At 36.3% G+C, this 27,967-nt stretch overlaps 3 protein-coding genes across 3 annotated transcripts; all 3 read right to left on the bottom strand.

Moving 5' to 3' along the window:
• Nucleotides 1–203: 203 nt before the first annotated feature.
• AFR (Galactose oxidase/kelch repeat superfamily protein) lies at nt 204–1,557 on the bottom strand. The gene has a single exon (XM_029273190.2). It carries the CDS (start codon nt 1,494–1,496, stop codon nt 357–359), a length of 1,140 nt encoding a protein of 379 aa, XP_029129023.2. The 5' UTR covers nt 1,497–1,557; the 3' UTR covers nt 204–356.
• Nucleotides 1,558–12,773: 11,216 nt separating this feature from the next.
• Nucleotides 12,774–17,221, bottom strand: LOC145959135 (uncharacterized). The gene is made up of 4 exons (XM_083077590.1): nt 14,224–17,221; nt 13,294–13,751; nt 12,922–13,219; nt 12,774–12,800 (listed from the first exon to the last, which is right to left on the bottom strand). Exons 1-2 carry the CDS (start codon nt 15,932–15,934, stop codon nt 13,594–13,596), a joined length of 1,869 nt encoding a protein of 622 aa, XP_082933716.1. The 5' UTR covers nt 15,935–17,221; the 3' UTR covers nt 12,774–12,800; nt 12,922–13,219; nt 13,294–13,593.
• Nucleotides 17,222–24,125: 6,904 nt separating this feature from the next.
• Nucleotides 24,126–25,791, bottom strand: LOC109807293 (uncharacterized). The gene is made up of 2 exons (XM_083076283.1): nt 25,779–25,791; nt 24,126–25,578 (listed from the first exon to the last, which is right to left on the bottom strand). The coding sequence occupies exons 1-2, from the start codon at nt 25,789–25,791 to the stop codon at nt 24,617–24,619; spliced, it is 975 nt and encodes a 324-aa protein (XP_082932409.1). The 3' UTR covers nt 24,126–24,616.
• Nucleotides 25,792–27,967: the final 2,176 nt, after the last annotated feature.

Raw genomic sequence — 27,967 nt, 5'->3', positions numbered from 1 at the left:
TAATTCGGATTGAATTTTTAAAATAGGACATTTTCTCCTGATAAAAGATGGAGAGAAAATGCACATGTGATGGATGGAAAAATAATATTGTCCCACTAGCTTGCTAATTTTATTTTATTTTAGTGATATAGATTTTAGAATAGGAGTGAGAAGGATGATTGATGAGAGAGGAGAGAGGAGAGAGGAGAGAAAAGGAAGAATGGTAAAGCGAAAGAAGTGAATAAAATATTTGGTTTAGGAGGGAAGATGGGATGGAGAAGTAAAATAAAAAGGACATGTTCACTTAGCCTAATACAACAAAACAAGATTAGAGAGAAGAAACATGTCGAAGCTGGGCACACTTGAAGTTTGAAGTTTCAAGCATAGAGAAGGTGGCAAGTAGAGGGTGATAATTGACGGAAAGCAGGCGGGGCCTCCACCACCTGCCACGTGAGCTTGACCTCGGAAGGCGTGACGTCGACGGTCCCAATGGCCACGTTCAAACAGGAAGACGCCACGTAGATTGTATCCTCCAACCCCGTGGCACAAAACGGCCTCTTAAGTACCTCCCTCGGGAACCTCCCTCCTCCCACGCACCGCCACGTGTCGCACTCCTCCTCGTACACCTTCACCGGGGAATCCCCGAACTCCGCGATCACGAAAACCCTCCCGCCCACCGCCACGCTCACCCCGCTCCACCCTTCCCTCATTCCCACCCCCATCTCCCGCCACCTGTCCCTCTCCACCTCGTACACCCACCCCCGCGGCCGCAACATGAACGGCCACCACCACCCCTCCGTCACGTACACCCTCCCCCCCACGCCCACTACCTCGTACCTCTCCAGCTCCCTCTCCAGCCTCTTCCCCTCCCGCCACGTGTCGCTCTCCGGGTCGTAGATGCCCGTCCCGCCTCTCCCCACCGCCACGATCCTCCCCTCCACCCCCGATGCCGCCACCCACTCTCTCTCTCTCTCTCTCTCTCCCCCCCCCGGCATGCCCGCCGCCGCCGACCACTGGTTCGTGCCTGCCCGGTACACGATCGTCGTCGCAGCCCCCTCCTCCTCGCCGCCCACCATCACGAAGAGCTTCCCCTGGCGCGGCAGCGCCGCGCAGGCCACCGCCGTGGGGAGAATTTTGTCCGGCAAGGGCATTTGCGGGAGAAGGAACCAGCGGCCGGAGGAGGGGTCGAGGGCTTGCCATTGGAAGTGTCCTGTCTGCGAATGGAAGGCGAGAACGAAGAGGTGAGGGTGGGAGAGGGTTTTCTTGAAGGAAGGGTGCGTGATGGCTCTGTTCCAGGTGGAGGAAACAGAGCGCGAGAGTGCTTGGTATGGGTAGGGAAGGTGAAGAAGACAAAGCTCTGCAATTTCGTTGGGTAAGCCCGGAATAAGCTGCTCTTGGTGCTTATCCCCTTCGAGAACCGCCATGGGTTTGGAAAAGATGGGTGTGACAGAGAGAAATGGAGGGAAGAGAGGTGAATGATTGTGGCGAGGAGAACCACCCAAATGGACTTTTTTCATATATTTGATGAGTGGGGTCTCTCTCTGCTTTTCACCTGTCACTACTTTGTGGCCGCATATTACCTTTTCTTATACTCTATATTTATTTTATTATAAAATTTAATTATTCCAATAATCTATAACTAAGATACATGAATCAATACATTTGTAATCACATATATTGGATTGTATATGGAAAAGGTTTCGACTTATATGTATGGGAATTTAGATATGAGATGATTCACTTATTCACTCAAACCGTCAATAAAATCCCTGCAAATATAACATTAAAAAAATTGACATAATTAAATTATATATATATATATATATATATATATGTATATATATATATATATATATATAATTTAAAAGAGGTGAGTTAGAGTTAGAAGTGTGAATGAATAGTGGGTGTTAATAATTTATGGTGCATAGGCATGAGGTGAATGGGTGTGCGGCGTGTCTTGGTTATGATAATAAAGAGAGACAGCGACTGATGGATACGGGCCAACTAAGGGTCACCGCAGCAGACAAAATATGAACATGGCTACATAGTAAGCTCTTGCAGTAAAACATGTTTTCCCTTTTTTTTAATCTTTTTCAAACCTTGTTCGAGTTCAGCGTTTCCACCTGCAACCATCGTGATCCTGGTCCTCACTCACCCACCTCGATACTATACTACTGTCTTCTCCCTTGTCTCTTCTTTCTTCTTACAACCTTCGTTCCAGGCCTTCTAACTTCTTCTCAATAAACATGCAGAATTTTGTACCACTTTATTTATCCAAATTGAACATTTTACTGTTCACGTTCAGAATTCGGTTCACGGAGAACCGAATTTTGAGCTATTAATTTTTTTTTTTTTTTTGCGTTTTTGGACCTGAGAATGGTGTAAAATTGGAATCGGAACTACCCGTTCTGAATGGAGAACGACCCGTTCTCCATTCAGAACGGGCCGTTCCGGATGCAAAAATACACACATGACGAATGCATCAAAACGGGCCGTTCTGCTTGGACGTTCCAGTTTCAAAAATAACAGATTATTCGTGCAAGCAGAACGGCCCGTTCTGCTTGGAGAACGGGTCGTTCCGGTTGCAATATTTACCCACAACCCGAACTACAAACAGAAAAGAAAAAAAAATTTAAACACTTCTCAGAATTCAGTTCCCCGGGAACCGAATTCTAAACATGAACAGTAAAAGGTTCTATTTGTATAAATAAAGTTGTACAAATGTTTTTTTGGTAAATTTTTTTTAAAAAAATATTATTTTAGTAAAAAATTCTAAACATGCATGTACCTGTTCTATTTAGTATTTTTTAAAATAAAATATATATACTCTTTATTTTTATTCAAAATAATAAATACTTATTTATGATAATTTGTGCAATTATTTTATATATTAATAAGAGTAAAATAAATTTTAGCACTAAGTATGTTTGGGTCATCACAATTTTGTCCTTTAAAAGGCACTTTAGTTAATTAAGGAGAGAGGGTGTTTATAAACTACCTTTAAACTCAGTTCCTAAGCGATGTGAGACTTTTATACATATCGGAACAATAGATATACATAACATAATATTAATAAAAAAAATATTTTTTCCTTTTATGGTACTTACTAATTAAATATTAAAGAATTAATATTGATAATAATAATATATTATTTTTATATCAAATAGTTTACGTTTAAAATATGAGAAAATAGAGTATAAAATCAAATTCTAAAATAATTTTATATTGTCATATAGAGTCAAAAATTATCATGTACAGTAAGTTTTTTTTTTTTAATTTTATAATTTAAGGTGTAAAAAATACAACAAAAAAAAAGATGAAAAAGAAATATAATATTTGAATTTTGAAAATAAAATACATATCTCATTTTACTAAAATTATAAACAGGTCTTGGTCACGTAAAAGAAAAAGAAAAAACATAAAAATAAAACATGGTTGTTATGGTCCATAGTACCACTTATTCTATTAAAAATAAAATAAAAATTGAGATAAGTATATTGGTCTTATTAGTATTGTAATTGGTTATCGAGTGTGAAAGTCTTGAGTTCATGTCCTGGATTTGATAAATAAAAATTATGATAATAAAAAAATATAATGATCTACCAAATGTGTTGGAAACTACTAAAAGGGTTCCCTTTATATATTAGCATAAATAAGGCAATTAAAAAATTATAAACATGGTTGTTATGATGTCATAAGCCCAAAATTGTAAAAAAAAAAAAAAGAATAAAAATGATACGAGTCACAGCAGCTCAATAAAAAAATAAAATAAAAATGAGGCCACTAAAACCCATAATAACCTCTTAAAAAATTTAATTTTTTTAATAAAAAACGGGTTGTTATAGACTGTTGCAAAACCTTAAAAAATTTAATGGAGTTACTACAACTCATAGCAACCCCTTAGTCAATTTTATGTTGTTGCAACTTATAACAACTAATAATAAATCACTACTAGTTGTAACAATTATTTCCTTATAACTCTCATGGCCATGTGGACCGCCATGACTTATAGTAACATTGTGTAAAACTATCTAAAGATATAAATAGTTTCAAAACATTTTCAGTTAGGTAATGTTAGGCATACTCGAAAATCATGTGACTCGAAAAGATTGATAGCGCTGCCTGAGAAGTAAAATCAACACATGATGAAATTATGGGACTCGGAAAAAACAAGTGTTGCTCGAAAATAGTTGAAAAGTTGAGACCGTCAGAACATGGAGGTTAAGCCAAAACGGTTACTAAAAAATCAATCGAGAAAACAAGGAACGTGGGAAGAGCGGTTAAAGGAAGTTGAGTCAAGACCACGTAGCAAAGATAGTGGATAGCGGTTGAGTCAAAAGCGTACATGTACAGAATCAACCGCCTTTAATTGCTCTATAAATACAAGGAGTACGGACCTTTACTGAGGTCGAAAAACTCATACTAGAATTGGACTCTGAAGCACTCTCTGCCTACACACACACATGACTTTCGTGCACAAGATCGTTTTTGGGTATGACTGACTCTCGGCCACTTTTTTCTTTTTTTTAGGAGTAGAAGTAGAATAGTCTTCTTGTTCTTTGTTTAATTACGTAGTGTATTCATGTACTGGAATCAATATGTTCGCATGTGTAACGTAATTTGATCATTGTACGAAATGAACTATGATTTGCATTGCTAACATATATATTGTTCACTCTGTTCATATTATTATTTGCTTGCATGAGCATCGCTTGTTAGTAGTAATAGAAGAATATTTCGAAACAAGTAGTTGCTAAGACTTTTTCATCCTACTCTCCATTCTCGGTAACACGATAACGCCCAGTGAGACACCTAAATTGAAATACGTTCGTATGCTAGTCTAAATAAAAAGAACCCAGGATTTGATGGTTAATTCCACCGTAAACAAATTGGCACGCCCGGTGGGACACGTTTAATTTAGAACATAATTGGACTAGTTTTAGGTGTGTGAATTGCATGAGATTAAGGAGTGGAAGAACTATGTCTACGTCTGATAACATGAACGTAAACCATAATAATGTAGATGTAGAACAGCCTAACTCCAATCCTGATAATGCTACCAATGTGACCAGGGGGGCAAGATCTCCTCCTGTGTTGCTTGAAAACCATGCTAGGCATAATAATATCACTCAAGAGTTGGTAAATGTTACTAGAGAGTATCCCTGGGGTATGCCACAGAATTGGCGAAATACCCAACCTGTGCATGTCGAAATGCCAATACCGCTAATAGGACCCAATTCACAAATGCATGTATCCCCACAGGGTTATAATCCTGGGCCGAATGGCATGGGTTTTGTTATGCAAGACCCGTATCAGCATGTAGGAACAAGTCAGGAGGGTTCATTAATTCGACAAGGTAGTTACATGCCCACGGGTATTAGTAATCAAGCAATGATGGCCCTTCGACAACAAATGGACCATAGTAATCATGACATGGTCAATTTGTTGTCTACTCAGATGCACAACATCATGACACCCCTTTACGAGCTAATAAACAAAATAGGAGATAAGTTGGGTAATGGGACTCCTTCGAGAGCAATGAGTGTGAATCTGAACGATACAGAAAACCCTGGGGGGCATGGAAATTTGCAAAACATAGTTCGACCTAACAGGAACCCTAATGATAATTTAGATCAAATGGTAGAAAGGATATTGAATAGACATGGATTTGATGTAGGTCGGAATGAACGCCCATACTTTGTGTCAGCCTTTCCAGATTATATTACACAAGTAGAATTACCCCGTGGAATGAAAGTCCCAAAATTCTCGAAATTTGCAGGAGATATAACTGAGTCAACAGTTGAACACATAGCTAGGTATGGGGTCGAATGTGGGGATTTGGCTAATAATGAATACTTGAAAATGAAATATTTCCCAAGTTCGTTGACTAAACATGCTTTTACCTGGTTTACCACCCTGCCTCCTAATTCGATACATACTTGGGTACAGCTAGAAGGTAGCTTTCATGAGCATTTCTTTCGAGAGGAAACCAAGGTTAGTATAGTCGATCTAATGAATATCAAAAGGCAAAGTAATGAAACATTAGATGACTATTTAAATAGGTTTAGGCAATTAAAATCTCGATGCTATACTAATATTCCAGAACATGAATTGGTTAGAATCGCCGCCACAGGTTTAGACTTCTCAATACGCAAAAAATTAGTAAATGAACAATTGAGGGACATGGCTCAACTTGCTGAGAAAGTGAGGAGGATTGAACAAATTAAATTAGAAAAGGAAAAGTTGATGAAATTCGACAAGTTCGTTCGAAAAGAAAAGATAGCGTATTTAGAAAGTTCTGAGTTAAATGAGGATTCTAATTATGAAGTTGTAAGTGAAGATTTCGAGATTAATTTGGCAGAATTGCGCCCTGGACCTACGTACCAATGTCAAATGCTAAAACCAGGAGGTAATATAGAAGGGAATTCGACTAAAAAATATAGTTTTGACGTTAGTAAGGCAGAAAAGATATTCGATACTTTGTTAAAAGATAAACAGATTATACTCCCAGAGAATCATAAAATTCCACCTTTCGAGCAAAGAAAAGGAAAGAAATTCTGCAAATATCATAATATGTATGGACATTGGACTAACAGTTGTGTGCGTTTCAGGGATTTCATCGAGAAGGCGATTACTGATGGTCGCCTGGCTTTTGAAGAGAAGGAAATGAAAGTGGATGTTGACCCATTTGCTGCCCATACTGGCTATGTTGAACCAGTTTCGATGTCCATCAACATGGTGGAAGTCGCTGCTGAGGACGATGATAGCATTGAGCCCATTTCTGATGAGAAGCTCGAAGAGTTAATGGAGGATTTTGCTAAAGAGCAAGAACCCATATACCCAAAGGAAGGAGATAGTCTGGTGGAATTTTTATCGAAGAAAAAAGAAGCTGATAAAGAGGTCATGTTGTGTCCTCGATGCAGTGCTGTCTTCGACAGAGCGGCGGCTAAGGCTTTCGAGGAGTCTGAAATAATGAAGAATTACAAAGTTGAGAGGCTGCGTGAAAAAATGAAGCCCAATGCTAGGTTGAATGCTGGTCTGACTATGAGGCAAGTTCATATGCCTCAATATAATGCCCCGGTTGGAAGATGGAGATGTATAACTCGTCTAGGTTCGGCAATACTTTTGTGCCGAACGCGAATGTGCCTGTCGGGACATGGAACGCACCACCTAGGTCTATGATGGGTCGAGGTAAACAAGTAATGACTAGCATGGGAAACCCGGAACAAAGAAATGCAGGAAAATTTTCGAACTTGACTACAGGGAATGTTGGAATTCCAGCTGGGGGATATGGACGTGGATTTCGACAGCCATTGAACAACTTAACCAAAACTCAATGGAGGAGGCAGCAAAGGATGCGTAAAGCAACCTTTGAAGGTCGGGGAGGAAATCGTTTTTCGATCCCAGTTCCTCAGAAAGGGGAATCTTCTGGCAAGTTCATCGAAGACGATGAAGACATGATAACAAACTGCTTCGAGAGCGGTTTCGAGGATTCTTTGGAAGATATTTGCGGGGTAGTTTCCATTTTACCTTCGGAGTATGCTGGTGCTATGGAATCCGTGAATGAACAAGAGGATATCATCAGGGAAGACGTTTTCGAGGACCCCAATTATGAGTCCAAAATCATATGGGTCAATCAAATCTCGAGGGTTATCCCTAGGTTCAACTCTGCTGTTTTCGACTCTCCCACAGAGGAAATGAAAGGACATCTCAAACCCCTATTGTTAACACTGATGATCGAAGGGCAAGAGGTAAACAAGGTCTTGGTCGATGGAGGCGCAGCTGTGAATATTTTGCCTAAGACAATGCTGAAAAGGTTTGGGAAATCCTTGGATGATCTGAAACCCCATAACATCATGATCTCCGACTATGCAGGCAAGTATTCACATCCTGAAGGTATGATTCTGCTCGATGTACAGATCGGAAGTGTGAAGAGGACTACCATGTTTATAGTAACACCTTCCAAAGCAAACTTCAACGTGTTGCTAGGTCGGGAGTGGATTCATGGGGTAGGTGTTGTTCCTTCGACCGTACATCAGAAGGTTTTCTTCTGGAATGATGATGAAGGTTTAGAGGTTCTCGAAGCTGATCAGAAGACTTATGAAGTTGGCATGTATTTTGCTGATCAACAACTGACAGCATTTGCCAAGACCAAACCTTTTGACGCTTACAACTCTGGGGTGATGGATGAAGAGAAAGGTGTCAAGAAAACCTTTTGTTGGGATGTAAAGAGAGGATTCGTTATTCGAGCCGAAAAGAATTCGGCTCCTTTGGATGCATGAAGGACGAAGATCCTTATTCGAGCTTTTTAGCTCGAATATCGGCCTACGTGGCCGATCAAACGGCCAATTTGGCCGATAAAGATCAATTTGACAATGAGGTTAGCACGGCTATGTTGGCTGAAGAAAAAAAAAAAAAAAAAAAAGAGATGGATTTCGAATCAATAAAGGAAAAAGAAAAACAACAAAAAGAAAAGGAGTTCGAAATCGGGAAAAAGAGGGAAGAAAAGCAAAAAACAGAAAATCAAAGGGACGAAGGAGTCTCAGATAAAAATGAAAAGCAAAAAGAAAAAGCAGAGCTAGAACTCAAACTGGATTGCATTTTTGATGATTCACCTTTGGGTTTCGAGAGTGCCGCTAATGGAGAGCATAAGTTAGAATCCCAAGATCCGCTCGAAGAGGTTAATCTGGGAACTATCGAAAATAAGCGGATTACTTATATTAGCAAGTTCTTGCAAGGGGAGCTGAAAAGGGAGATAATTCAAGTCTTGCATGAATACAAAGATTGCTTCGCATGGGATTATGATGAAATGCCAGGTTTGGATCGAGAATTGGTAGAACATAGGCTACCAATGATCCTAGGAAGGAAGCCCGTGAAACAAAGTCCTCGAAGATTTGCTCCTGAAGTGATCGAGAAAATCAAAGGGGAAATTGAGAGATTGCTAAAAGCAAAGTTCATCAGAACTTCGAGATATCCTGACTGGATCTCGAATATAGTGCCAGTTATAAAGAAAAATGGAAAACTCAGAGTTTGCATTGACTTTCGAGATCTCAACATGGCAACTCCCAAGGATGAGTACCCTATGCCCATTGCTGAAAATATGATAGACGTCGCTGCAGGTAACGAGATTATGAGTTTGTTAGATGGTTATTCTGGATATAATCAAATTTATATTGCAGCGAATGACGTGTCGAAAACTGCCTTTCGATGCCCAGGTGTCTTAGGCGTCTACGAATGGGTGATGATGCCATTTGGTCTTAAAAACGCTGGTGCGACTTATCAAAGAGCGATGAATTTAATCTTTCATGATTTGATTGGTAAGTTCGTGCAAGTTTATATTGATGACATAATTGTTGGCTCAAAACAAAAGAAAGACCATTTATATCATTTGAAACTAGCCTTCGAGAGAATGAGGAAATATGGTTTGAAAATGAATCCATTGAAATGTGCTTTTGGTGTCATAGCAGGCGAATTTCTGGGATTTATTATACACCAGAGGGGGATCGAGGTAGACAAGAACAAAACCAAGGCTATCATGGAGACCAAGCCTCCATCGAACAAGAAAGAGCTTCAATCTCTCTTAGGTAAAGTAAATTTTTTGAGGAGATTTATTTCGAATTTGTCGGGTAAAACTAAAGTATTCTCTCCTTTGTTGCGTTTAAAAAAGGAGCAAGAATTTCGATGGGATGAAGAGCACCAGAGAGCATTCGAAGAAATTAAAGCTTACTTGGCTCATCCTCCAGTGCTTGCACCAATCTCTGAAGGGAAGCAACTGAAGTTGTACATTTCAGCTAATGATTCGACTATTGCGGGCATGCTGGCGCAAGATGATGAAAATGGCATCGAAAGAGTCATTTACTATTTAAGTCGAATGTTAGTAGGAGCAGAACTTAGATACACCCCTTTAGAGAAATTATGTTTAAGTCTTTATGTTGCGTGTACTAAGTTGAAGTACTATATTAGGACTCGTAATGTTGTAATACTTTGTCGAAGTAATGTGGTAAAATATATGTTGTGTAAACCTGTGTTACATTCTCGAGTCGGCAAATGGGCACTTGCCTTAACCGAATACTCATTAACTTTCGAGCCGCTAAAAGCAACTAAAGGACAAATAATTGCAGATTTTCTTGCAGAACATTCGAATGGAACTGAAGAAGTTAATTACATAACCACCAAGCCTTGGCAATTATATTTCGATGGCTCGAAACACGAGTTAGGCGCCGGAATAGGTCTTTTAATCATCTCTCCCAAAGGGGTCCCGACGAAGTTATCAGTCAAAACAAATACAGGATGCTCGAATAATGAAACTGAATACCAAGCATTGATTACTGGACTTGAGATTCTTGAAGAATTAGGCGCTAAAAATGTGGTAATTCGAGGAGATTCACAACTGGTCATCAAACAATTAACTCGAGAGTATAAGTGTTTAAATGAAAAATTAATTGAATTCAAAACTCGAGCTACACGATTACTTGACACGTTTGATGAAGTAGAGTTACAACACATTCCCCGGGACTCAAATCATATTGCAAATAAATTGGCCCAAATAGCCTCTGGATATAAAATCAGCAAAGAGTATCTTGAATATCTGATTCATACAGAGAGCGAAGTGTTAGACTATCGAGCAATTCTAAATATAAGTTCAGCAGGTCAACAAGATTGGAGGAGCGAATTGATCGAATACTTGCGAGATCCTAACATAAAGGTTGAAAGGAAGATTAAACTCCAAGCTCTCAATTATCTCTTACTAAATGATGAATTGTACAAAAGAGGCTTCGACGGAGTTTTGTTCAAATGTTTGGGAGACCATGAAGGTTATATAGCAATGGCAGAGATTCATGAAGGCATTTGTGGAGCACATCAAGCTGGAAAGAAGATGAAATGGGTTTTGTCAAGGAAAGGCTTATATTGGCCTACTATGATTAAAGATTGTATCGAATTCGCAAAAAGTTGTGTGGAGTGTCAAAAGCATGGACCAATACAAAAGGTACCGGCAAGTGAGTTGCATTCGATCATCAAACCTTGGCCATTTCGGGGTTGGGCAATGGATTTAATCGGACAAATACACCCACCTTCCTCGAAGAACCACAGGTATATACTAGTTGCCATAGATTATTTTACAAAATGGGTTGAAGCTATTCCTTTAAAAGAAGTCGAGCAAAAAAATATAATTGATTTTATCGAAGATCATATTATTACAAGGTTTGGAATTCCTCAAACAATCACTACTGATCAGGGTACGGTTTTTACGGGTCGAAACATTGCTCGATATGCAGAATCAAGAGGAATTAAGTTGGTAACTTCAACACCATATTACGCCCAAGCTAATGGTCAAGTTGAGGCTGCTAATAAAGTGGTAATTGGTTTAATCAAAAAACACATATCAAATAAACCTCGAAATTGGCATGAAACTCTCGTCCAAATACTATGGGCATATAGGAACTCACCTCGAGATGCCACGAAAACAACCCCATATAAATTAGTATATGGCCATGAGGCTATTCTTCCTATTGATATTAACTTACAATCAATTCATATACAAAAACAAAATGAATTACCCGTGGAGGATTATTGGAACTTGATGTATGATGAGTTGATCTCTTTAGAGGAAGAAAGATTAATTGCGTTACAGAATATTGTTCAACAGAAAGAAAGAGTCGAGAAAACTTATAATAAGAGAGTGAATATGCAACGTTTTCGAGTCGGAGAATTGGTATTAAAAGTTATACTTCCCATGGATCAAAAATCTCGATGTTTGGGGAAGTGGTCATATAATTGGGAAGGCCCATTTCTAGTCGAGCAAGTATATTCAAAGAACGCATATGTAATTAAGGAGATAAATAATTCAAGTGCAAGCAAAGTCATAAATGGGAAATATTTAAAACATTTCCATAAAAGAGCAGAAGAATAATTGTTCAATACAAGGCAAATATAAACTAAAAGGTTGGAAAAGTAGACAAGAAGAATGAATTATTGCAAAAATTGCTTCTTGAAATCCTCGAAAGCTTTGTAAGCCTCGTCCAGATTCTTTTTGCGAGACGCACATTGAGCTTCTAAATGCCTCTTCTGCTCCAAAGTCTTTGCTAACCGAGAAGAAATGGCTTTGCCCTCTTCCTTAAGCCCTGTTTGATGTTGCTTGATCTCTTGACTCTTAATTTTCACTCCATCCTTCTTCGAGCGAGTTTTGTCAAGCTCGTGGTTTAAGGCTTCGATAGTACGTTCGATATCAGCCTCCTCCTTCTGCAATGCTTGTAAAGCAGAAATCATTTCTTCCGTTGATTTCTTGATAGAAACCAACTCGTCTCGGAGTTTCTCGAGCTTAGCACGGTCTCCTTCAGTTTCGACCTCAATTTGAGTCACTTCTTGATATGCAGTAGATCACTGAGTTCGAAGTTCCCAGGCGCGGCTAAAGGGCTTGATAAATGCTTGAAGCTCTAAAGAAATATCAGAAGGAAGGTCCGAATAACTGAGCAACTCATCAATCATTTGTTGCACTTCCGTTTTGAATTCAGGAATGAGGAAGGCTTGATCGAGATCTTTAACGTATGCCTTCGAGCGAAAAGAGTCGAGTAGGGGTTGGTAAGAAGGTGTGTCAGAAGCTGGCTCAACAACCTTCAATTTGTCTTTCTCTGACCCAGAGGGACCACTCGTCCAGTTGTCCAACACTTCGAAGATAGTATTGATATCTTCGTCCTCGTCATTAAAGAAACTCATCAAATCCAGATCTGGAGAGGGAATCAAGGAGAGACCTTGGACAGAAGAAGTAGCACCGCCCTGGGTCGAAGGAGAAGTAGTAAAAGGTCTAGGGGACTCAGTTGAACCTGCACAAAAGTAAATACATAAGAAACTTCCATTAACAAGGTATCATATCGAAGATTAAAGTCGAAAGAAATATACCCTGGTTCGGATCCAAGGGAGGTTGTAGTTCGAAAGAGGGTTCACCTTGAGCGGAGTCTTGCCGCGTCTCCATATTAGTCAAAGGTTCGGGTTGGGGAATCTTACCCTCTTCGACAGGAGGGGGAACTTCTATCGAAGCCATGGCAGAGGCAAGCGCCGCAACATCCACTTGAGGAGTAGACAACTGAGGAAATGAAGAAGTCAGGCTAAACATCAAGAGGAAATTTGAGTCACAAGGTATAACAAGATGAACATGTTGGGTTACCTCAGTGGCAAAGGGTACGCTTTTCTGCACCTCTTGAGACACCCCTTGAGAAGAATCCAGTGGGATAATCGCAATATCCTATTAATAGGATTTTAGAACGGTTAAAGGCATAAGAGAAATATAAAGGAGGAAAGAAGTCGAAATTGAGATACCTTAGGAACGGACTTCATGGCGTCTTTAAGCAACTTCTCGCCAGAGGATTGTTGAGGTTTTTTGGGAAGAGGCAAGACCATCTTACCTTTCCCCTTGTCTTGTTTTTTTGTGGTCGAGACCTGAATTGGAAAATAATTGATTAGGTATGAAAAACGAGCAAGAAAATAATCTTAATATTTGAGGTAAGATACTTAACAGTTTTGGTACTGTCTGAACCTATTCTTTGTTTCTTCGAGTTTCCAATACTCTGTAGAGTAGAATTTCGAGAAGGTAAGATAAAATATTAGTCTCGAGAAAAACTACAATCCAAACAGGTATACCTTAGAACGTAAAGAAACCTTGTCAGCAGCGGTCTTTCTCTTTCGACCCTTTTTCGATGTCTCCTTATCCTCATCATCGTCACTCTCCCAATCAGGAGTTGGATCAACATGTCGAGGAACACGCTGAGGGATGGCAGCTACAAGTGTCGAGCAAAGAAGTGAGACAAGTTTAAGGTATACGCGAAGAAGAAGGAGGTGAAAAATATTTACCAGGAGGAGGGTTAATGTTATTGACCCAACATAATGGCCACCATTTGTTTCGAGGAAAATCGTACACGGAACATCTCGCGTAGGTAACTTTATTCTTTACAGGAACTTCTTTGCGCTCAAGGTAAAACGGGTCGAGTGTTTTCACCCAAGGAGGATGAGATACATGTTTAACTAGACCAAAAAGGGCATTTGGAAGAGGAGGTATATGCTTTGGACAAAATTTTTCGAAATCAGTTTTACCTTGAGGATTTATTACCTTTTTTGAGCGAATGTTCCGTTGTACCATTTTCGATAATGAGACTGAAGCGTCAAAAATGGTTCGGTGCGCATTGTCAGGTCGATAACAAACCTTAAAAAATTGTTCGAATTGATAAATGATAAGTTGATTCTTGAAAGTACCTGGTTGTTTAGGCCCCTGCGAACAAGAAAGAGGAGAACTAATCAGCTTTTTCAGAAAGCCATCAAAATCGGTGAGTTTATCTACAATATAGTAACACCACCATCGAAGGTAGCATTTTGAGACTAAGAAGGAAGGAGAAAAGGTGGTCGGTGTAAGCCTAAGTTCTTTATCAGGGCGAAGGATGAAGTTGAGGACTTCTTCATAATTCCCTTTTTCGACACAAATATCCGCATCAATGCCCTCTTTACGTCGAAGGGGAAGAGGTTTCATTTGGCAAAGTCCAAACTGTCGAGCAAAAAGGTGGGGCTGATAAGGATAAAGTCTGACATCTTTTTGCCTCATACCCGACATGATCACATCCCAAGACAAGAATCCAAACCACAGGTCAGTTGAAGCTGGACTGATGCTACCAACTTGGTTATTTTGGCGCAACCATGTAGGACCTATCAAGTTCGGTCGAATGAAAGGGGCTAAATCTTCAGTGAAGTCAGTAAAGCTAAGGATGGCTCTAATATATTTCTCGAAATTGTCTACCAGACGCTTTCGAGGGGTAAGGGTTGTTAAACGAGCTCCTTCGAGTTCACATATGGGAATAGGTTTTGAGGGCAAATGAAGTTTCTTCTCCAATAGCGCGTTGAGCCAAAGTTGAAGTAGCCATAACGGGCCAGAGAGATTTCGAGGCCCAGATTCTCGAGCAAGACTTTCAGAAGCTTCATCAAGACAAGTATAAAGAGAGGCCAGAAGTAATTTGCTTAAGCAGATTTTCCTTTGCAAATGAAGGGCTTGAGCTAAATTGTAATAATATTTTGGGACTTGAAGCGAAGGGGTACAAAAGACACAGGCTGACAACCAGTACATAAGAAAGGCAATATGTTCTGAAGGTGAGACAGGCGTGTCAGGTTGTCCCATATGCGCGTTAATAAAGGCCAAATAGGTCTTCTTATCCCAAGAAATTGAAGTATCCTTGATCGAAATTTCCTCTTCAAAGGCGTCAGGATAAAACCTATCTCCAATAGGCTTTAACCCTGTTATAGCAGCAACATCAAGTAACGTCGGGCAAATGAAGCCACAAGGAAACTCGAAAGCCCGAGTCTCTCTATTCCAGAAGAAGATAGCAGAAAGGAGCATTTGAGGGTCGAAAAGGTGGAGGTCGAACTTAGCTAGTTGGATAAATTCAAAAATACCTGTTTCTTTCCATTCTGAGGACATAGAAGCCTCTACACGAGCTAACCAAGAAAGGTGCCTTTCTTTAACGGGGGGAAACGCTCTAAAAATTTTGGTAGTATCCCCAAAAAGGTTTAGGTCTATTTCTGGGGAATAAATGAAAGGTAGGGTGGTGGAGTCCTCAGGCAAAAGGGTATTACCATATCTCTTGGTATTTTGACCAGCAAAAGGACCAAGGAAAGCATGAACAGAACCATCTGCTAGAGAAAAAGGAAGAAGTACCTGAGATTGGTATATTTTCAAACTAGCCTCCTCCATGCCTGGAATTGGAATGAAAGTGTCATCACCTTCTTTGACCTTTTGAACCTGAGCACCAGTCAGTAGCAGAGGAGTGTCCTGGATAGTAGTTGCGGTGGCCATAGTGGTTACCGGAGTGGTGGGCATAGCAGCAGAAGTAGTAGCAATCAAAATAGGGGAAGAAGTGGTGGCAGTAGGAGACATTGAAGAAGCTACGGCAGCAGAAGTGGACGCAGCAGAAGAAGCCATAACAAACAAAAGCAAGAACAGAGAGAACGGTCTGAGAAGAAGATCAAGAACCAGAGCAAAAAAGAAACAGTGAGCAAGAAAACTTGGGCACGAAGGAAGAGAATGGTGAAAACAATTTAACCCTAGGGTGAAAAAGGGGTATTAAACGAGGTAAATGGGCCTAGGTTGAAACGGGTTAGGTTAGGCAAGATTATTTGAAATATTAAATTGAATTTCCAAAACAACCGCCAAAACGTTTCATATCAGAAGGCAAATTTATGGAAAAATAGAAGTACGCGCCGTCAGAGCTATCGATGTCACATCCAAATGGTCAGTACCTTACAAGAATAGGTTTTCATCGAAAGAAAGACTAAGTTAACGTCAAGAAAAGTGAACATCAAGAAACAAATCGAGGAAGTATCGAAGAACAACCTTGATAGGAATTTAGTTTTCTCCTAAGATGCTCATCGAAACCAAATTCCTAGGGGGGCATTTGTTAGGCATACTCGAAAATCATGTGACTCGAAAAGATTGATAGCGCTGCCTGAGAAGTAAAATCAACACATGATGAAATTATGGGACTCGGAAAAAACAAGTGTTGCTCGAAAATAGTTGAAAAGTTGAGACCGTCAGAACATGGAGGTTAAGCCAAAACGGTTACTAAAAAATCAATCGAGAAAACAAGGAACGTGGGAAGAGCGGTTAAAGGAAGTTGAGTCAAGACCATGTAGCAAAGATAGTGGATAGCGGTTGAGTCAAAAGCGTACATGTACAGAATCAACCGCCTTTAATTGCTCTATAAATACAAGGAGTACGGACCTTTACTGAGGTCGAAAAACTCATACTAGAATTGGACTCTGAAGCACTCTCTGCCTACACACACACATGACTTTCGTGCACAAGATCGTTTTTGGGTATGACTGACTCTCGGCCACTTTTTTCTTTTTTTTAGGAGTAGAAGTAGAATAGTCTTCTTGTTCTTTGTTTAATTACGTAGTGTATTCATGTACTGGAATCAATATGTTCGCATGTGTAACGTAATTTGATCATTGTACGAAATGAACTATGATTTGCATTGCTAACATATATATTGTTCACTCTGTTCATATTATTATTTGCTTGCATGAGCATCGCTTGTTAGTAGTAATAGAAGAATATTTCGAAACAAGTAGTTGCTAAGACTTTTTCATCCTACTCTCCATTCTCGGTAACACGATAACGCGCAGTGAGACACCTAAATTGAAATACGTTCGTATGCTAGTCTAAATAAAAAGAACCCAGGATTTGATGGTTAATTCCACCGTAAACAGGTAAATAGTTTAAAAAACTACACTACAAGGATAAAAAACCACCCTCACTTTGTTACTATACACAAAGTTACAACTTAATTTTAATTCCTTTCATATCTTAATTTTTACCTAGACCTTTTTTATTTCTTTTTTTTTACAAAACTTAACTACAATATTTTATAATGCTATAACTAAAATTGAACTTTACTTCAATAATAAAAATATTAACCGACAATTTTATATTAAATCTATTTTATAATATTCTAGTTATGATCATCTCAGCATAGTCATATAAAGATCAACTAAGCCACATTTAAACTAATTTAGTCACATTTAAACTGACTTAGTCACATTAAAAACATCTAAATTATTCACGATTTAGGAAACTTTGTAACAAGCTATCCGCATATAATAATTTATTATATTTTACATATCTTCTTGATAGTTACAAAATGATTCTCACTTCACAAGAATGTTTTCTTATTCATACACCATCATAATATATATCGAATAACTTAGATCTTAGAATGTTTGTAAGTGATTATCATCATTTTAATATTTTATTCTTGCAATTGGTCGTTACTTTGTTGGAGTGAGATTTGTCAATGTATTTTAAGTTTGTGAACAAAATTTAATAATAATATTTATAGTATAGATTAAGAGATGAAATTTATTTTCAATAAACAGATAGTAAAAAAATAATAGATATTACACTTAATTTTGCCTTATAACTTTTCTTCCCCTTTTACTTCCCCTTATTATATACACTTCAAATAAGTGTAAAAACGACTACGTGTAGATTGTGATGTACCTACTAAAGAAGCAACTTGATTGTATAAATATTTATCGATACCGAGGATGTATAATTGTTATTGATTAAAAAAATTATAGTAACTTAATGTAGGTAAATTATTCTGTGTGTTTGATGTGTTTAGTTTGCTCTGGACCCCACTTGACACTATCATCAAGTTTATCCCTTGATCATAAAGCATCCATGTTGATTGGGAAACGCATGGGTGTTGTACTTCACACGATCCTTATAGGCATAACATTAGGGTCATCTTTTAAGATATAGTTAACACGACCGAAAAAAGGTAACATAACGTAACTCAACCGAATCTTTTGACCTTTGTTGGGTGGAAAATTTGTGGATGCCTACAAACTTATTTGTCGTGCAAGGAGCACACTCAGCTCCAAATGTCCGTGATTAAAATGTTCAAACCCTTTCTTACTTTACTTTTTCTCCTATTATATATTAATTATCAAATTAATTTTACGCCTAAACATTGAGATAATGGTTTTTTTTTTAATTTAAAGAATATAAATATGTTAAAGTATATTGCCCTTCATTCTTCCTTGTGAATAATAATAATATATCACAAAGTTAAAGTAACGTTTAAAAATAATTAAGAGAAATGTTAACAACATTTCTGTAATAATTTTTTCACACATTTTTTATTGAATTAGTTCACGCAGGTGATCTCTCACAAAAAACGTGTTTAAACTCTCATCATGTCGACTTTAAAGATAGGTTACTGTATTCATAACTTTTGCATATTGCCCAGGCTTTGGCATGATTGTTTTTAACTCTGGTGGAAATATAAAATGTAACACTAAACACTGTATGTGGATCATATTCTTCATTGAAACAGAATAAAGTGGAAAGAGAATATTAAAGCAAACACTTCTTTTTTAGTTAAACTTGAGTGAATAAAGAAACACCTTGGCAGTGGAAATTCTTTTTTCTGTTTTCGCCCGCAACCATAATGTGTCCTATGTATGTTTGGACTAAAGTGTGCTCAATTTTCTTCTTCACTTTCCAAATATGAAAACAAAGGAAAGAGAAAATATATATATTAGAATGCGAAACGAAATTCGTCAACGCATGAGGAATAATAGTCAACAAAGAATTTTGTGTCTCGTGCTATAAAATGTTAAAAGAAATTAATAATAAAAAGAAGAAATCATTAGGGTACTATCGTTCATGCATTATGGACTGACTTGACACAATGTAAACCTAAACCTTGTCGTACAAACAAGGTCGATATCTTAAAAGTAATCTGGCCCATTAGGGCCCACTCACATTATATGGCTTAAAATGTGTCGGATCTGAACTAGGCCCAACCTATACAATTTCAAACAACGTTTGCCTCATCCCAATCCTAATAATGTGTTTGGACGAGGAATTTAAATGGAATAATTTATTTATTTGAAGAATTTTAAACTCTTTGAGGTAAAATACCTTGTTTGGATGAAGAATTTATAAAGAATTTGAAATTCAAGCATTTGTGAAATTCCTTGAAATAGTAGAATTTTAAATTCTTCCAAAAAAGAGAATTTGAAATTTCTCATATTTTTTTCTTCTTATTTCACTTATATATTTTATCTTATCTCTTATCTCTTCATGTTTTTAATTATTGAATATTTAATTTTTTTTTAAATTATTAAATATTATCTAATATTAATTTTTTAAAATATTATAAATATTTAAAAATTAACTAATATTTATTTTTATAAAATTTAATTTATAAAAATATCAACATATAAACATATTTTTAAAATCAATTTTACCATGGTGGAATCAAATTATCATATCCAACCCAACAATTTAAAATTTGAAAAATTTGAATTGACTTATCCAAACAAAATATTTTAAAAATGATAGAAATTGAAATCAAAGTAATTTAAATACCAAAAATTTAAAATTTCTTGAATTTGTAAAATTCTTCGTCCAAACACACTGTAAGAGTCAAGTAAGGATGCTTCTTGAACTTTTTTTTTTTTTTTTTACAATCGCAATATTAAGGAGGTTTCTTTTACAGATCTTTGACTTCATTCGATGATGAAACCACTCGTACTCTTATACCATGTTGGGATCGAAATTGATATGAAAAAAAGAAATAGAGAAAGAGGGAAAAAAAAACAGAATGGATAAAAATTAGAATACCAAGTTCCATTCAATATTCAACAACAACAGCACTACTCTTCAAGTTTTTAATAGAGCTGTCAAAACGGGCCAGCCCGACCCATATAGGCCAGCTCACCTTGACCCACTTTAAAAATGAGTTAACTCAACCTGACCCACTTTTGATTTTTTCAAAAAAATTTGGCCTAGCCCGGCCCACCACGGGTTGGTGGGTTATACGGGCCAGCCCACCATCCCACCAAAAATTAAAAAAAATTTATCAAAAAAATTCAAAATTTTAAATTAATTATAAATTAACATAATAGTCATAAAATTAGCATCATTAATATTCATAAGTCATAACTCATCATACAAATTTAAATACTAATCATGATAAAAGTCTAAAATAAAAAGTTTCAATATTCGATCATACAAAATTAACTACAAATCATACTTAAATTTTTATTGTAAAAAAAAATGGTAGGTTGGTGGACTACCCGGCCCACCGGCCCACCACGGGTTCAGCCCGAGTGGGCCAGGTCAAAGTGGGTCGGGTTGAGATATACCCACCTGCTATAAAACTTCTTTTTTTGGCCTGGCCCAACCTGTTTTCAAGGTGGGCCGGGTTAACCCACGGGTCCCGGCCCACTTTGACGCTCTAGTTTTTATCCACATTGTTGAGTACTCTACTCTTCCCCTTCTTTTCTTCTCCACTCTACACTTTTTTGTTCTTTCATTTCATTTTCATTCTGTTTATTTTTTATTTATGTCTTCAGTTTTTATCAAGTGATGTTGTATAGAAACTTCTATACGTTCATGCTTTCTCTTTTCTTTCTAAGACATCATGTTATTTATCATATTCACATTGCTCCGTCTTTTTCTCTTTAGTGCTAAATAAAATGTGATGGTCTTTCCTCATCATTTCGATCATCTCCTTCTTTTCTTCTCTATCTCTCACTTTCTTTAGTTCATACACCCAAAAAAATGGATTCCCTTTTCCTTCACAACTTATTTATCTCCTTTCTACACTTCTTTCTCCCAACAAAACCTACTACCAGTAAAAGATGTCCAAAAGTTTGAAGCTGATGCATCTAAGGCATGGAGGGGACCCACTTCATGTCCCACCAAAACACAAGTAACGCGTCCACGAAAGAATTTCCTTTTACTGTACTCAATTGATAATAGAATAAAAAAAATCAAGTTGTTTGATTCTTTTTTTTACTTTTAATTATAAAATTATAATTTTATTTTATGTAAAAATATATATAAATCATGAGAATAATAAACCATTTTTATAAAAAATTTAAATATAAAAATGAAATTTAAATAATACATTTTATAATTAAAAATCAAAAGTCAATTTTTTTTTTCTAAACTAACCTTGGTATGTATAAAATAAGAAGTAAAAAAAGAAAGAAAAAAAAGATGAACACGTACCTTCCTAGAATGAATCTGGTCGGTGGCAACATTGTAATTTTATCCTGGTTTTTGGTGCTCTATTTCTTCAAACTCACCACGTAATTAACCGACACCTTCACTTGTTTCTGTCATTTCAATTTCTAAGCTACGCGCTATATGACTCTACGAATCTTCCATACAATATTTTGTTAACTTCCCTATATAAAAAGAAGCTTCTATAAGAAACTTCTTTGATTTCTCTCCCCTATATAAGCACTAGCTAGTATTAATTTGCATATGAATATATGTGATCATCAATTATCAAAACCAATATAGCTTCTACGTGGGCGCATGGAAACGCATAAATCTTCACCACTCATTAGACAATTCGTGAGGTCTATGAAGAAACTGAAGTCTCTAATACGCTCTTGGCGAATGCATTCGAGTGTATCCAGAAGTTTAAAACAAAGATGGTGCAAGTTGTTCCATAAACAAATGGGCATGCAAAGGTTCCTTGAGGATGAAGAAATCAATAGAAGAACAATAAGTTATGTTTCGGAAGATGATGTTGATAAAAGGGCAGAGGCCTTCATTGCTAACTTCCGACGTCAGCTAAGTTTGGAGAGAATAGTATATTCCGAACCAAAGTATTACATATAAGACATAGTTTTTAGGGTGACTAAGCAAGTGATTCAACTATACTTACTATTTTCCAAGTTTTTTTTTTTTTTTTTTTGTGTCTAATGTGTCTGAATTTGTTACCATCTTCTCTCCTGCTCAATCATGCAATTAGCAGGCTGTCTTGAATTTCTTCTCGTTCAAGAAATAGTGAAAGCAATAAATTGAGTTTATGGATTTGTGTAGTTGAAATAGCAACTAAGGAACTATATTGTTTGAAATGTGAGAACTCATGGACCAAGAAATTATATATTGCAGCGGTAAGTTTTCTAAAATAATTAAAATGATTTTTTAATTAATTATAGGGATTTTATAAAATAATTTAGATATTTTAAAAATAATTATGAGTGTTTTTAATTAAAAAAAAGTTTGAAAAAATTATTTTGTTAGAGTAAGTATTTGAAAAAATATATGTTATAATTAATTCTTTAATTAAGTGTATTTTGAAAAATATATGCTTTATACTATAGTTGTATTTTGAGAATCATCTTGAGGATGATGCTAAAGATGAGGCTTAAGTCTTATATTTTATAATAATTATGTTTTAATAGGATATGACATCAGAATTTTAGTTAAAATTTCATGTACCGTTAATTTTTATTATGTTTAAGACTTATGTTATTAATTCCTTGGTTTTTGTAATAACTTTATTTAGTTAATTGTTTTTGTGTTTCTTAGTTTTAGTTTATGTGTCATAGATATGACCTCTATTCGAGAGTTTTTACAAATAATTTTTATTTATTAAAGTTTATTTCGAATTCTATGTTATCTCTTTTTAATTTATATGAGAATATTAGTATGTAGAGTAGAAAGTATCATATTAACAAATGTAATTTTTAAGATCACATCGATCGAGTAAACTGATTTAATTAATAAACAATTTCATGATCTATATATTAATTCTAAATAATTAGAACATTTCATATAAGTGAAAATGGATCAAAGCCTAATAGTAATATTAATGTAGAATTGATTTAAACCAATACTATTCCATTTTTAATTTTTTAAAAATTTAATCTAAATAGTTTAAAATAAATAAAAACATATTTAATGTAGATTACAAATAGGAATAATATATTTATCAGTTTTTTCAAAACATGATTTAATGATTTATTAATTTATAATCTTTTACATCATGATTTCTTACAAGTTTATATTAAATTATATTATTTCCTTTTTCATTTTAGAAATAGACTTGTTATTATTAATGAAAAAATATTGTATTTCTTTAAAATTTAAACACAAGTATTATGATATATTTGATTTAGACTTTTACCATTATTTTGAATTTTAAGAACTTATAAACTAGTATTTTACTTAGAAGTTTTTAGTGCTATAAAGTTATGATATATTATATTTGTATCGTCCCAGTCGGATGCCGACCGGGTCCCTCCCCATTTTGCCAGCCGACTACAGTCCTGGCTGACCCATTCTCTCGGAGTCACTCGGCATATATCCGTCTCGGATCCTCTATGATAAGTTATGTTGGTCAGATACCGACTTCACTCGCCCAAGAGAACCTACTCGGTCGTTAGCCGATGGTGCATTCAATGTGGACCTAGTCAGTCGGGGACCGATTTAACCTTGGCATATAGGAGCCACCCAAGGGTAAGAACAAGGTCCCACTACTCATCATTAAATATTTTCTAGATTAGACAGTTAAGGAAATCCCTACATTCTCGGGGCCCAGGAGGCCCGTAAGTAAGAAACTATAAAACTAAAAATCCTAGAGTTGAGAAGGCAGATTACACTTTTGAATGTTCTGGCTTTGAGGCTTGACCTAGGAAAAAACCCTAGTGCACCCCTTGGTTGGAACAATATTTATTTAATATTATTTAATTGTTATTATTAATAATGATTTGATCATGATTTAATTATAATTAAATTATTAAACCTTAATTGGTGTTCTCACTGGTTTAATGATTATTTCAATTTTAAAATATTGCTTAGCCAATTTAATTTACGGCTTCATAGATGTCAATTTCATATAGTAGTTAGTTTCTAACTTGTTTTTTTAAAGGAAATATTAGTTGGTAACTAAACAACACAGAACAATTGAAGAAACAAATGATAATGGGCTTGTATATACTTATGAAATATATATGAACTTGTAATTCTAATTGTTTTGGACGGAACCACGGCCTCCAAGTGTTCCACGAGACTCATGAGGTAAGTTGGTTCAATTCTCATAATATTTAACATGTAATGGATAGCAATTATGCATTTAAACCCTATAATAAGTTACAATTTAATTAATTACACATGTTTATGAAAAATCAACTAGCCTTGAAAATCAGCAGATGTTTGACAGCAACACGTGCCCCTACTACCATAAAGGTTGGAACATTTGAATCTCTTTAAGTCAGAGATTTTTCTGTTCTATCTCTGATACTCTTCTTAAGTCTTAATACAATGTAACAATGGTGGCTTGACTCACTTGGTTTGATGGTCAATGACGGTTTGAAATGCACCAGCCAATGCTCTCACCTTATTTCTCCTCGCTTCCAATAGTTTCCCTGCAGTTTCTTCAATCACATCATTAGATACCTGAGAGGGAGACTCTTTATTCTCTTCCACCTCTTCGCTATCTTTTACTTGTTCTACTTTTGTTGACTCACCCTTTTCCATCTCTTCACTATCTTCTACTTGTTCTACTTTTGTTGACTCACCCTTTTCTTCTTTCACTTCACTCTCTACTTGTTCATCTTCTTCTTCTCCTTCCCTCAACTTATTATTAACCTCTTCATTTATTCCTTCTTCATCTGATCTCTCCTTCTCTTCCACCACCTTTTCCTCATTGTTGCTCTCATCTTTATGATCTTCTTCTATTTCAACCACACCTTCTTTTTGTTCTTGTTCTTGTTCTTGTTGTTCTTGTTCTTGTTCTTGTTCCATTTCTTTAACCTCAATAACTTCTGCTTCAGTTGTTGAGTGATCAACCTCTGCATGATTACTCTCATTAATGTTGCACTCATCTTGGTTTGTATTATTAACATCCTCTTGTTTATCTTCTTGTTGTTCTTCTTCTTCTGACACTGTAGGAGTAGGAATGACCTTGTCCTCATCAGCTTGAACATGAGGCTCATCAGACTCCTCAAGCTTTTGATCATGCTCTCCATGATCAACTACTTGACTTGTAAGTTCATCTTGATTCTCCACTTTCTCCACTTCTCCAACAACCTCTTCACTTATAGCCTCTTTAACTTGTGGTTCGGATTCAACACTAACAGCTTTTGTGGTTTCAGTTTCACCAACACTTGTACTCTTTGTTGAAGCATCATCAGTTATCACCTTCTTAGTACTTGAAGCAGAAACGCTGTTACTTATTCCCTTCTTGGTGCTCTTAGCAACGAGTGGCTGAGTTCTCCCTTCCTTCGGGGTCCTAGAGAGCCTCTCTGGAACAAGTTTTGAAGCGTTGTTGTTGGTAGTTTTGCTTGGAACACTCGAAGATCGATGAGTGAGGGTTCTGTCTCGTGGGCCAGGGGACACAAGGGCCTTGTGTTGTCTCGAAAGAGAAAGTTGTGTTTGTTTTGGTAACCTTGAAGATGAAGATGAAGATGATGGGTCCAAAGATCTTCTTCTATTTAGAGTGGGCTTGGTGGCACCATCGTTATTCTTAGGAAGATTGAAGGAGGAGTGAGACTCAAGACGCACTGAGCTGATTGTGGGCTTGAGGTAGTTGGGGACTGGTTTCTCTGATGGGCCTGACGTGGCCTTGTTTGTTGTGGAGGCCTTTTTGGTGCTTGTGATGGGAGAGTTTGAAGATGTGGCCTTCTTCTCCTTCCCAACTACACTACTACTGTCTTTTGCTTTTGTTGCCATCTATCTATTTAGCTGCCTCAGCTAGGAATTTATTGTGAAGAACCTGCATATGTCACCAAAAAAATTACTCTCATTCTTTAATTGAGATTAAAGGATTACTATCTCAATATCTCAAGACATGACTAATTAAGATCCAATTGCGTGCCTCCCATATGAAACACTCTTTGTTGCATAATACTAATTTTGAGGAAACAACTCATCTCACAATTATTTTCTTATTTTTCTTTTTTGTTGCATAAATACAGTTATCACTTTACTTAATTTCTTGTGAAATTCTAACGGAAAGATTCAATTGTGTCTCTTTGTTGCATAATTGATTTTTTTTTTAGGAAATGCAATATTTATTTATCTTTATGAATCAAATACATCTTGTTCAAACTAACTGAGTTAGACTTTTTTATTGAAACAATTTAGGAAATGTTATATTTGTGCAAACAATTTATACGAGGATTCAATGTTATATAGGATCAGAATGAAAAGAAGAGAGTGGGTTCAAATATCTCTGACTAACATAACTCACTAGTTAACTAACATTTGTCAATAAAAAAAAAGTGCATAAATTTCAAAGAATAAAAAAAAAGTGATAAAAAAAACTAATTGAAGAGAATATTACAAGTATTTATTCCTTTTCTTTTTACTTAATTTGTTGTGTTAATCTGACTCTTGTAAATGAATTGTGAGGATTTTAGCAGTGTTATAAAATGATGTGTACAAATTAATATATTTGGAAATAGTTACTTTATCTTTTCCTATATCACGTACACAGCAGGATAAGGATGAAGCAACTGCCCATCTGTCTCCTTTATCAAGAATTAAGAATTTTAGAAATGATTTCAAAAATGTGATTTTGCTAGACTTTCTTCATTTTTGTTATTATGATCAAGACAATGGGCGGCAAAGTTCGATATTATCAAGATGGAAAGGGTTTAATTCAATCACATCTAACAGATGGAACACACGAGATCACAATTAATTAAATAATATTTGCAATAAATGATCATCATTAGTTTTGACATAACATCATGCATGTTGCAATTGCTCCACCATGACACCATGTATTTGCTGATACTAATTCAGAAAAATAAATGTAGGTACAACGGAATAACACGAAAAGTATATTCCAACTTTTGCGGGGGGGGGGGAAAAGAACAACTTATTCTAACTCCCCAAAAATTAGAAATGGTCCTTAATCCTTTGTTTAAAACATATAAGAAAGTTTGTCATAATTGGACATCTAATACCGTTATTACGTATACGTTTTTTTTCTTCTTTCACATCTTCCACATTGATGCATTATTGATAGGAAAATACCCATCATCGTCAAGAAGGTATGTTAAAAATAAAAATGAATTAGTTGTAAATGAAAAAGGATCAAGAGAGATTTGTTTCAATGAATCAAAAAACAAAGATACCTAAAGTATTTTTAGTAAAGCAATTATAATCCATTAATCATTGTGTACGTTTGCTTTAGAAAATATGTATATATATGTTCCTTAAAAATGCAAAGATAAGAAAAACAACTAATGGACATGTGACGCGATGATTGACTTACGCTTCTTTTAGATACCAGGAGAAGCAAGCAATATTCAAGAACTCGATGCAATTCGAAGTTCAATAGGGAATGAAGCAACTAAAAAAAGTAGATTTACAACAACCAAAGTAGAGAAGATTGAGGTTCAGAAAACGTACCTTGATAAAATAAAGTTCATGGAAGAGTGAATTTGTGGGCACAAAGCTAAAATTGCTTTGAAAGATGGGAATATATGAAGAAAAAGAGGCAAAGCGAAAAGAAAAAAATTGATTGGATGATAAAAATCAGAAAAAAGGGGTTTGGGGTGCCTAAAAATGTCATAACGAAGCGCAAATTTCGCACAAACTCTAAGGTAGCAATGGTGTTTGTGAAGGCAACGAAGGTGTTTACGTTGTTCAAAACAATAGATTGTCTTATTTTATGAAACAAAG

Source organism: Cajanus cajan, chromosome 6 (assembly GCF_000230855.2).
Source record: "Cajanus cajan strain Asha chromosome 6, NIPB_CcT2T_4, whole genome shotgun sequence".
NCBI lineage: Eukaryota > Viridiplantae > Streptophyta > Magnoliopsida > Fabales > Fabaceae > Cajanus > Cajanus cajan.
This window is presented reverse-complemented; position numbering and strand designations above follow the sequence as displayed.